The sequence below is a fragment of the Phodopus roborovskii genome, unplaced genomic scaffold, assembly GCF_943737965.1.
Source record: "Phodopus roborovskii unplaced genomic scaffold, PHOROB, whole genome shotgun sequence".
In the NCBI taxonomy this organism is placed as follows: domain Eukaryota; kingdom Metazoa; phylum Chordata; class Mammalia; order Rodentia; family Cricetidae; genus Phodopus; species Phodopus roborovskii.
In genome coordinates this window covers 677462-689714 of record NW_026126484.1, presented here as the reverse complement: position 1 = coordinate 689714, position 12253 = coordinate 677462, and the positions used below count along the sequence as shown (strand labels likewise).

Below are 12253 nucleotides of genomic sequence, written 5' to 3'. Positions count from 1 at the left end.
GCAAATTTATTTTAAACTCTGAGAAATCTAAGAACCCTTACCAAGCATAAAATGGTATCAACCCTGAGAATGTAAAGCTTCTAGAGTTAGCTGTTTGAAGGGATCATAAAATGTCACTTCTCATGTCATTGAGATTCCACAGCTTTGGATCTGCAAAACATACAGCAGTTCAGGGATGAGGTGGATATTGGGGTAGGCTAACTATAGCCCAGCCTACCAGCTTTCCCTCACATCCCACTAAATTGAGTTCTCCAGCACTGCCCTGGCTAGCTCACCCATTGTAGCAGGCAGCAAAGATCAAGGCCAGTTCTCTCATTCTCGTGCCCTCTGGACTGGCTTACCCACACCCACAACACCAGGGACAGCTTTTCTGTTTTGCCCCATTCACGGTACAGGACCCACTCTTCCAAAGGCTGCTGTTGGTAAGGAGCATGGCCAGCTTTTCTGTTTTCATGCCTCAGAGGCCATCTCTCTCTCCTGCCATAGGTGCCAAGGGGGTTGGGAGGGCCTTGCTGATGCCACCACATGGTAGATCACACCATCAGAGTCAAATCATCAGGGCCACATCACTTGCATCCCTGCCAACAGAGTCAGCTCTAGTATGCAGCCCAGGTGAAATTCAGGGCCCATTATCCTGTGTGCTTCAGCCAGTGAGAGGTAGGACTAGGCCTTCCAAGGCAACAACAGGGTATCCAAGAGGAGTCCCAGTATTGGTGGTGTAGTAGAAGTGAGAGGCCTCCAGCCAGACCAATGACACATCGCAATGAACAGTTATAAGTAAAGACAAATGGGCTTGACTAAAACGGACACTGTGTGACACGCCATGTCACACACAGCTCCCATGCTGAGACTTTTGTTTGCTTGGTTTCGTGTTTTAATACACTTTATTTTATTTTGGGGAGGAGGTTGCAAGGGCAGAGAGCTTATACGAAGGGATGATGAGCTGAATGGTATCGGGAAGCATGATGTGAAATCAACAAAGAAAAAATACAAAGTTTTAATTTTTTTTTTGAAAAAGGACACACCTCAAGGCACATGAAATGGTTATATCAAGGCAGCAAACACTAACATAGGGTTCTGTCAAAAAGATTTTATTTGAGGAGGATCACCATAAAGAGTTCCATAGGGAGCAAACAAGTATAACACATCAGACTGTATAAGTTTATATGAATAGAGTTCATTTGTATTCATTATTTAGTGACAAAGAAGACTCTTGCCATCAACCTCTTAAATGCCCCTTTTACCTCTTTGTTTCTAAGTGTGTAGATAAGGGGGTTCAGCATGGGTGTGACGATCCCATAAAAGAGGGACACCATTTTTCCCCGGTCCTTGGAGGCAGGGGACGGGGGCTGCAGATACATGTAGATGGCAGTCCCATAAAAAAGTACTACAACAATTAGGTGGGAGCCACATGTCCCAAATGCCTTTCGCCGACCTTCAGCTGACCTGATTCTCAACACTGCTTGCACAATAAAGGTATATGATATGAGGATGAGAGTCACAGGTATTAAAAGGAAGATAATACTTAGGAAAAATAGTTCAGCTTCAATTGCTGTCGTGTCCACACAGGACAACTTGAGCAGGGCAGGGATCTCACACAGGAAGTGATCCACTTCCTTGTGACCACATCGTGGCATCTGAAGGGTCCAGGTGGACTGCACTACTGAGTTGCTGAAGCCACTGATCCAGCATGCAGCCGCCAACTGGAGGCAGCGCCTTTGGTGCATGATGACTGCATAATAGAGAGGCCGACAGATGGCTACAAACCTGTCGAAGGACATGACGCCCAGGAGAAAACATTCAGTGCAACCCAACGCCAGGAAAATGAAAAGCTGGGCCACGCACCCACCATAGCTGATCACCTTCTGGGTGCTGCATATGTTGATGAGCATCTGAGGGACTGTGCTCGTGGTGTAACACAGGTCCAGCAGAGACAGGTTAGTGAGGAAAAAGTACATGGGGGTGTGGAGTTTGGAATCCAGGCGGGACACAAGAATTATCATCATATTCCCAAAGATGGTCAAGATATAGGACACCAGAAACACCACAAAGAGTGGCAGCTCCAGCCATGGCCGATCTGAAAACCCTAAGAGAATGAATTCCTCTGAGATGCTCTCATTTGCCAGATTCATGGTAAATGGTCCAGCCTCCGGGTCCCTGGAACACAAACGGTTAGTAAGCCAGTGAACATAACAATTAGATGCATCAATTAATTATGAAGTGACGATGTCAGATGTTGCATGTACAAACTGTCCCTGTTAGTGTGAAAATGTATTGACAAAAAGTTAAGTGTCTGCCAAACCTTCAGAGGTGTTTATGGATTTGCAACAGATTTTAGCAAAGTGATTTCAAGCTGACAGCACTGCATCAGTGTCTACAGTGACAGAGCTGCTGCTTTGGTGTTTTGCTATTCAGTGGATGGGTTGTTTTCAGGGTCTTTTACATGGATATCTGCTGTTGGGGAAATGAAGATATTGTTCCTGTAATTTGAATTCACTTAAATGTCTCCTCAGAATCAGTGAATGTCTGGTTGTGGGCATTTGTTGGAATTATTTAACCTCATTTCCCTACTATTCCTGCCCTTCCCTCAAATGAGGGCAGACATTATGGTATCTACCTAGTAAGTTTTCAGACACAGTGTCAGCAGACTCTTCCTCTTGTGCTCATGTCACAGAATCTACACAGGACACTTGGCTGCTGTGATAATCAAGCTGGCAGGCCTGGCTCATCCACTCCCAACCCCCTTCTGTAACTAGTTTCATTGCCCTGAGAATGCTTCTTGTGCTGTGATCCTCAGGCTTCTCATTTATAAGATAAAGATGCAAATGCATATTCTGACCTGTTGAGACTCAGGGGTGCAACCCACTCAGCCTGATTGTGAATGGAGGCAGAGGGGTGTGCTCGAAGCAGCCATCGCCATACAAGGATGGAGGCGCTCAAAAGATTCACATGGAGCTCTTCTACAGTGTTCAATTTCCAAATAGGTCAGTTTACAAATAGTCAGATTCAATCCCAGGGACCAAGGAAAGGTACCCCAAGGATGGGCGTTATCTTTTGTATAAACTGATTGACAGTGTCTGGTCCACAGTAGCACAGGTGCTCAGCCACAGGTGGTAGAGTGCTGGGATATTTTGAGTTGAGGGAAGAGAGAATCCTAAGTATCTTACAAGCAGTCATATAGCAACTACAACATCAAAAGTATGTATCCCAAAGAAATATCCACAAAAAAAACCATGTTTTCAAATTTAATTTATCAATATGTAAATATATTTTATATATATAGTCATTAAAATATTAGCAATGAGTATTGGTTTTTCCTCCATTTATTCTAAAACATTTACTTCCTCTCACTTATTAGGGATTCAGAGAAATAAGATCTGAAATAATGTTTCAATAGATTTGTGTGTGTGTGTGTGTGTGTGTGTGTGTGTGTGTGTGCTGGTGAGTGTGAGTTTGCACACAGGCTGCTATGGAACATACATGAAGGTCAGAGGGCACCTTGGTTGACAGAATTCCTCTTTTGTTGTTCACATCGCATATGACAGGCTAGCTGGCCCTCCAGGTGGAGGTGATTCTCCTCTCTGCCTCCCATCTCGATAGAAGCACTGGCATTCTGAGAGCTCCATATGCTCAGCCTAATGAAGTTCCTGTGGTTTTGAATTAAGGTCCTCAAATACGTTTGATGAGGCATTTGTCTGCTGACCCATTTCTCAGTCGCTTTACATAGATTTTTATTTTTAATTTTTGATGCTTTGTTTCATGTATTCCATACTGTACTCAAACTCATTCACATTTCCTTTTCCTGTGACACATCATTATTTTATGATTTCCAAAGTACCTTATATCTTTATGAGAGGGTCTTTCAAATATATTTTTTTCTAAATTATGTAGCTAAACAATAGTAGGAGTCTTCCCCCTCCTGTATGCTAAAAAGGGGAAGTTTTACATAAAGTTCACTCTTTAAAAAGAAGAACCCTGAAGGAAGAGGTTTGGTTTATGATCCTCTAACTTAGGTTGCTTTCCTGAGAGCCCAGATCTGTTTGAGCAGCAAACAGAAGGGAAAGCTGACCTGCTGTGAAGGCCATGGTCCCCACCGAGATGACAATATCATCTCATGCTCAAATCCTAATGTGAGTTTATTTAGAAATGACTCATATATTGAACTTACCTCCAATTTAAGCACAAGAGACAGAAAGAATTGTGTTCACTTCCATAAAGCCTGGCTTTCAAACAGAATTAATTTAAAGGCACAAGTATAATGCCACTCCCTTATACTTCTTAGGCATACAGTTGTTCAGGTGAAGTGAATTCCAGTCTTTATCTCTGCTGGCTGGGAGCCCTGAGGTCTCCAGTCAGGGTGAACTGGATGGTGAACAGGATGCATCGGTGATGCCCAGAGAGTGTGGTCCTGGAGTCATGTCCATTACACTTCAGTGCGCTGATCACTGTGTTTGAGAGATATTTCTTGATTGCTTTTACAAACGTGGGGAACAATACCTTTTCAGCCAAATCCTGTTTTTGTCCTCTGGTAAAATTCTCAGCATTGTTCCTTCCTTTATACTGTTCACTAGGGGCTACCCAACCTCTTGGTCCAATGGAAGAGAGGAAGGAGATCTGCAAAGGGAAATCACTCATACGTTGTTGTTTGGCTCAGGACAAACCTTTCTCCAGGGATCAAAGCCTGAACTGTGTAACACTACAGCAGTGATGATGGGGAACAACAGCAATGCAAATTATTATTCAATGTCTTCTCTAAAGTCATTCAATTTTTTTTGTTCTTTTCCCGTTTCCTGTTTCTTTTTTTCTTTTCCTTTCCTTTCTTTCTTTCTTTCTTTCTCTTTTTCTTTTCTTTTTCTTTCTTTTTTTCTTTTTTTGAAACAAGATCTGGATATATAATTCAGGCTGTCCTAAACCTCAAGATCCAAGATCCTCCCACCTCAGTGTTCCAAGTGCTGAGATTATATGTCAACACATGGATTTCCAGGGTGTGTCACCACATCTGGCCATCATTTAGTCAGCTCTAGCTGGATGAAGAAAATTCATTTCATGTTCCTTATGAGACCAATCTAAAATCATGTTGTCATTCCTTTGATTTCTACATTAGGAGAGTCAGCAATTTATCTGATCTTGTCAAATTGCTTATTAACTTTTTCTATGATATATTTCATCCTAGAAGAAATCTGAAAACATATATTTATATTCAGTGTATGTAGAATATCTTTTCTTTCATGGGTTCAGTCTGTGTAGATTATGTTACTATTAGCAGAAGATTGTATGTTGCCAATTAAATTGTTTAGTTTAAAATTTATCTGCAATTTATTATTTAGTTCTACCAGAATACTATTAAATTTTAGTTTCTTTTTTTATAATGTGTAGGTTTGCAGCAATTTAATTTTTAGACTGATAGATTTAGAAGACATGCTTATATTTGTTTAAAAAACAGAATAACTAAACTTTTAACAAATTTGGAGAAAAATCTAATAATCCAACAAAGTTAAAATATGACAAACTAGGGTCCTGGAGAGATTACTTATTGTTTAAGAGAACTAGATGTTCTTTAAGAGGACCGAAGTTCAATTCCCAGCATCCACATAGCAGCTCACTGTCTATAATTTGACTTCTAGGAGATCTGAAATGTTTACACCAATGTACATAAAATTAAAATAAATTATTTTAAAATGACAAACTGATATAGAGTAGCCAGGTTTTAGAAGAGCATGCCCAAGTGATCAGTGTAAGAAAACTGCTCCAATTATCCTGGAAGTCTATATTGTAGAAATGATAAAACTCTATATTCTCATCAAATTTTTATAAACTGAGTGCTGTAGAATTTCTGAAGAGAAATAAGAAATTACTTCTTTTAATTGATTTTTCTCATTTTTATTACTGTCTAAGATTTTTATACAATGTATTTTGATCACATTTGCCATCTCCTGAACTCATCCACATCTATCCCCTTTTCCCAGTCCATTCAACTGTATCCTCCCATTTCATTTAAACCTTTCAAGTCCAAATTGTGTTGCCCATATGTTGTTGCTGGATGTGTGGTCTTCACTGGGGGATGGTCAACTCACAAGGGGCTGCACCCTTACAGGACACTGACACTCCCTTTTCCAGAAGCTATCGATTGCCAACAGATTTTTCTCTAGGGATGGGACTTAGTGCCTGCCTCCCTCCCCATGTTGGAATTTTGTCTGGCTTCATTCAGTTTCTGCATGCTGTCTCAACAACCATGAATTCATATGTAGAAGTCTTCTGCTGTGTACAGAAAACACTGTTTCTTTTGGGTCTGAAAATATCTCAACCCCCTCTTCTGCAATGACCCCAGATCTTTGAGCAGATGAAGTATGATACAGATGTCCCATTTAGGGCTAAGCATTCTATTATCTCTTATTTCTGTAACTTGACCAACTGTGAGTCTCCATGTTAGTCTCCATCATCAACAACAACAACAAAAACAAACAAACAAAAACCCAAAAAAACAAAACAAAAAAAAAAGAGACATAAGAGCTCCTCTAATGAAGGTTGAGAATTGTACTCTATGGGTACAATAAATCATTAGTAGTTTGTTTAATAGTATGCTCATTTATTTAGCAGAGTAATAGAAGTTTCTCCCCTAGAACCTAGAACCTGTGTAGCCACAAAATTTTGATCCTGATGACAGGGACAGAAATGAATTTCAACTTGTAGAGCTCATATGAAATCCAATCAGAAGTTGGTTGATTACTCCCATGATATTCATGTCATTATTGCACATGCAGTCATGTCTTGATGACCAGTCATTGTATCTCTCAGGGCTCACAGCTGGGCAAGATAAATGATTACTTTTCTTCAGGTAATGTGCATAGCCTCTTCTAGAACTATGAAAGCTAACTAACAGGAATGAATCTTCTAGAAAATTACTAGCTTGATTTCTCGGTGTTCTATGACTCAAGTGTGTGATGCCTCAGAAATGGGATCATACTCTCAGGTTTTGAAGAGTAACCAAAAGCATTGTCAATAACCTATAATTGTTGGGGATTTATGGAACTTCATTGGCCAACCACTCAAAAAGAGGTAATCCATTGTTGTCATTGTTTGCCCTTTTTTTTTGCATTTTTGCCCTTTTTTAGGGAATTCTATTTATACTCTTCATGTATGTGTATGTGTTTATTTTAGAAAGCTTCTGCTGCTTTCAATGGGGCTTTTCAAAACTGTCTTTGGTGTTAGTTATCCTTCCTTATGTTCCATCCCCTATCTTGCCATCTCACCCTTCTTGTACCATTATTCCCCTCTAATCCTCTATGCCATGGTTTTTTTTTTTTTTTTGTTTCCTTTCCCTGGAAATCCACCCTCCCATGATCCCTTACCAATTTTCTGACCTTAGAGGATATTCCCAATGGAGCACACATACCTGAGGATTCAAAGCTAACATCCATAAATAAAAGCATATCTCTCTGTGTGTATCTGGATTATCTCATTCAGAATGATTATATCCAGCTTCATTTAGCTGTGGAATTCATAATTTATTTTTTTTTCCAGACAAGGTTTCTCTGTGTATCAGTCCTAGCTGTCCTGGAACTTACTTTTGTAGACCAGGCTGATTCACTGAGATCTGCCTGCCTCTACCTCCCAAGCACTTCGATTAAAGGCATGTGCCCACCACCACTCGACAAAATTAATAATTTCTTGAGTGCTGTATAATATTTTGCTATGTAAATGTATTATGTGTTCATCATTCATTCATCATTGCCAGGTGGTTAGGCTGTTTTCCCCTCCTGGCTTTTGTGATTATAGCAGCAATGAACACAGATGGGCAGGTATCTGTGTGACAGTAGACAGGACCCTTTGGGTCTCTCCCTATGGACAGTGTGATACACTTATTTCTTGATTTTTTTAAGGAACCTCTGCTCTGATTTCCAGAGTACTACACCAGTTTATACTCCCACCAGTAGGAAACAAGCATTTCTCTTTCCCTACACCCATTCTAGGTGTTGTTGTCTTTTTCTTGGAATAGGAATTGTATTAGCTATTTTAATTGGAGTAGGACAGAATCTTAAATCAGTTTTAATTTGCATTTCCCTGGTAGCTAGGAATGTTGAACATTTACAAATATGTTTCTCGTTCTTTTATTCTTTTATTTATTTTTGAGATCTCTTTGTTCAGGTCCATGACCCATTTTTTAACTTGGCATATTTATTTTCTTGATGTTTAGTGTGATTCTTTTGTAGTTGTTGTTCTTTGTATATACTAGATACTAACCTTTTGTGAGATGTATTGATGCTAACGATATTGTCCCGTTTTGGTAGGTTTTGTCTTCACTTGAGTGATGGTGTCTTTTCCTGTATAGCAGGTTTTAGTTTCATGAGGTCCCATTTATTAATTCTATGCTACCAGGGACCTATTCATAAAGTCCTTTCCTGTGCCAGCAGCTTTAAGCTAATTCCTCACTATCTTCTCCATGAAATTCAAGGTATCAAGTCTTATGTTGATTTATTTGGAGTTTTGTTTTGCATGCTTAGAAACAAGCATCTAGTTTCATTCTTGTACATATACTTATCTAGTTTGATCAGCATCATGTTGAAGGTATTATCTTTTCTCCAATGTATATTTATAGCTTTTTTAAAATCAAGAATCATGTGACTGCAGGTGTTTGGATTGTTGTGTAAATCCTCAGTTTTATTCCACTGATCAACATGTATGTTTTATGCCAGTACTATGATGTTCTTATTACCATAAGTCTGTAGTATTCTTAAAATCTGGGATGATGAGTCCTCCAATATCTCTGCTATTGTTCAGGATTGTTTCTCCTGTTCTTGGCCTTTTGTATTTAAGTATAAAATTTAAGGTTAATTTTTTCAATTTCTGTGAATTTTCAAATTCTGTGAATTTTGATGGTGGTTGCATTGAAACTGCTTTTTGTAGGATGGCCATCTTTATATTGCTATTCTTATGAATTTATGTAAATGGGAGGTCTTTTCCTTGTGGTATCTTCTTCAGTTTCCTTTTTCAGTGTCTTAATGTTTGTATTGTATCGGTCTTTCACCTCCCTGGTTATATTTATTTCAATTTTTTAATCCATTTTTATTTTTATGTTATTGTGAATGAATGGCTACATGTAGAAGAATGGCTGTAGATACTGATGCATGCTGTTTGTGATTAGTAGCTACTGAACATGGGTCTCAGTTAGAAGGCCTAGGCAGTCTAAGGGACCTCGGACAGTGGAACCAGGATGTATTCCTGATGCACAAAAGGACTTTGGGGGCACATCGCCCATGGAGGGATACTCCCTTAATCTAGAGACAGGAGATAAGTCCTAGTCCCTACTCCAAATGACTTGACAGATTTAGATGACCCCTCCTGGAGGGCATCACACTACATGTGGAGTGGGGAGGGGGGAAGGTGGTCAGGGAGCATGAGAGAGTGGAAGAGAGGGAAAGAGAGAGTGTAAGGAGTAAGATTCCCCCCATTCCGCCGGCCTGGACCCTCCATGCCCCAGCCCCAAATAATACACAGAGAGACGCTGTATTAGATATAATGCTGTTGGCCAGTTACTAGTTTCTTATCAGCTAGCTCTGTCTTAATGATTAATCCATTTCTATTAATTTAAGTATTTCCACGTGGTCTCATCTTAACGGGGAGTGGGGCCAGAGTGTGGTCTCCCCAGTCTCTCCATGCTGACTCCTCCTTACTACTTCCTCTAATCCTCCTTGTCTCCTAGTCCTGCCTATCTTGCTTTATTCATTAACCAGTATGAGAAACATATTTACAGAATGACATCTCCCATCAAGGGAGGGAGGGAGGGAGGGAGGGGGAACTGGGATCGATATGTAAAATAAAAATTATATATATATATATATATATATATATATATATATATAATATCAAACTCTGTTATAAGCTAAATAATGTTTGCCACTCACTAACTCAAAAGTTAAATCACAAGTTCCCAAAGAGAAGGTGATATCTGCATAGGGAATGAGGGTATGATCAGAGGCTGGGAAGAGTGACCAATAGAAAAGGGACTTGAGAGAGTTTCTGTCTGCTGTGTGAGGTCCAGTGAGGAGGCAGCCATCTCCAGGACATAAGCAAGCCATGAGACAGGCAATCCCTCACAACTGAAGTGGCTGGCATCTGGATCTTGGGCCTCTTAATTTTTGAAAAAAAAAATTAATTTCTATCTAAGCCATCATCTGGTATTTTTATAATGATATAAGCCAGTCTGACTCACATACTCTCTTTAGGGAATTGTTCAGCTCAATTTACAAATTAATACAGAAACCAATAAGTGATGGTAGACAGGAATCTATTAAACGATCCATTTTATGCCTTTATGATTTACATTAGATGGAGACCAATGAAATATAAAACAAACAAACAAACAAAAACAAACAAACAAAAAACCATGCATCACCACATCTGGCTGGGTTTTTTAGTTTCTTCTTCTTTCTTTAATGGAGCTTCAAAATTTCCATCTCTACTATACTTAAAGGCTTGTTCAAAATCTTGTATGAGATCCTTAATTCTGGTCACTTTAGCTTTATAAGAACACAATTTTCTCCCCACCCTATGCTCCATACTTCTCATTAGCTGTCCTTTTGCCAGCTGACCATGATATGGTTAGAGTTATGAAGCTATCAGCTTCTGGCTGGCACCTAAACCCGGCAAATTTCTCTAGGGAAAAAGCAACTTTAAGTTCACTTCACTAGTCTTCACTCTTGTGCTTAGTAGTTCAATGGCTCTATGTTACTTACACAAATATTTTTGTTATTTATTATGACTTCTTCATTTCTTAAAGGGTTAACATATTTCCCAAGATATTCTGTTGCCTAGAAACAGAATTCACATTCTAGATTTGTGCTAAGTTTGCAACAGAGGACATAGATTTCACTACCACAGGTGGCTTCACAGAGAGTGGTCACAGATCACAGTTTCACCATAATTTCATAGACTAGTGCTTGCACAGGTTCTTTCTTTTTCTGTGTGTGTGTGTGCCACCACACCCAGTTACTCTACTTCTTCTTCTTCTTTTTTTTTTTTTTTTGCCTTTACAAGTGTGTTTTATTTATTGTTTAGAGTAAAACTTCTAATTGTTTCACTCTGCTGTCCTGTATCAAATACCTCTCTTTTTAAAATTATTTTTTATTTTACATGTTGATCCCAGTTCCCTTTCCTTCCCTCTCTCCCTCCCCTTCCCTCCTTTCCTCTCTTCCTCTCTCTTCCTCTTACCCTCTCTGCCCACTCACATGCACCCTGACCACCCTCCCCTCCCATCCCTCCACCTCAAGTCCATTTTTAGGGCAATGCCATCCAGATGGGGTCATGTAAATCTGTCAAGTCATTTGAAGTAGGGACTAGGACTTCTCTCCTGTCTCTAGGTTAAGGGAGTATCCCTCCATGGGGGATGTGTCCACAAGGTCTTTTTGTGTACCAGGAATACATCCTGGTTCCACTGTCTGAGGTCCCTTAGACTGCTCACTCCTTCTGGCCGAGACCCATATTCAGGGGGCCTGAGTCAGTCCCATGCTGGATTCCCAGCTATCAGTCTGGGGGCCCTTTAGCTCCTCCTTGTTCAGGTCATCTTTCTCTATGTGTTTCTGTAACCTGGTCTTGTCCTCTCCCTCTGCATCTGGATTCTAGTTCAACTCAGTGTTTAGGTATGGGTGTTTGCTTCTGTTTCCAACAGGTACTAGATGAGGGCTCCATGATGGTAGATAAGTTAGTTGTTGATCTCACTATCATGGAAGGGCATTTATGGTAGCCTTTCCATGGTTGCTCAAATTGTTAGTTGGCGGCAGCCTTGTAGGTCTCTAGACCTTTCTTTAGGTTCAGTTTCTCTTCAAACCAATAATGGCTCCCTCTTTTAGCCCCCCCTCTCATTCTCTCTCTCTCCTGTCTTCTATTCCTACCCTGACTCAATCTTCCTAGTTGCACATGCTTTCCTCTCCTCCCCTTCTCTTTCTCCTACTTCTCTCTCCATTCACTGCCCCCCCCCACTTCCCATGTGATCTGGGGGACTTGTCCCTTCCTCCTCCTTTTTTAATAGGGATATTTGGTGTTTTGTTGACTCACTTCTTGAGTTCTTTGTATATTTTGGAGATTAGCCCTGTGTCAGATGTAGGATTGGTGAAGATCTTTTCCCAGTCTGTGGGCTGCCATTTGGTCTTGTCCACTGTGTCCTTTTTGCCTTACAGAAGAGTCTAAGTTTGAGGAGGTCCCATTTATTAATTGTTTCTCTCAGTGTCTGTGCCCCTGGAGTTATATTCAGGAATCA

The 12253-nt window shown here is 40.1% G+C and overlaps 1 protein-coding gene across 1 annotated transcript; it reads right to left on the bottom strand.

Annotated features, from left to right (window-relative positions):
- Nucleotides 1–1190: 1190 nt before the first annotated feature.
- LOC127229542 (olfactory receptor 2B2-like) lies at nt 1191–2132 on the bottom strand. Its single transcript, XM_051194623.1, has one exon. The coding sequence runs from the start codon at nt 2130–2132 to the stop codon at nt 1191–1193; it is 942 nt and encodes a 313-aa protein (XP_051050580.1).
- Between the last annotated feature and the right edge of the window lie 10121 nt (nt 2133–12253).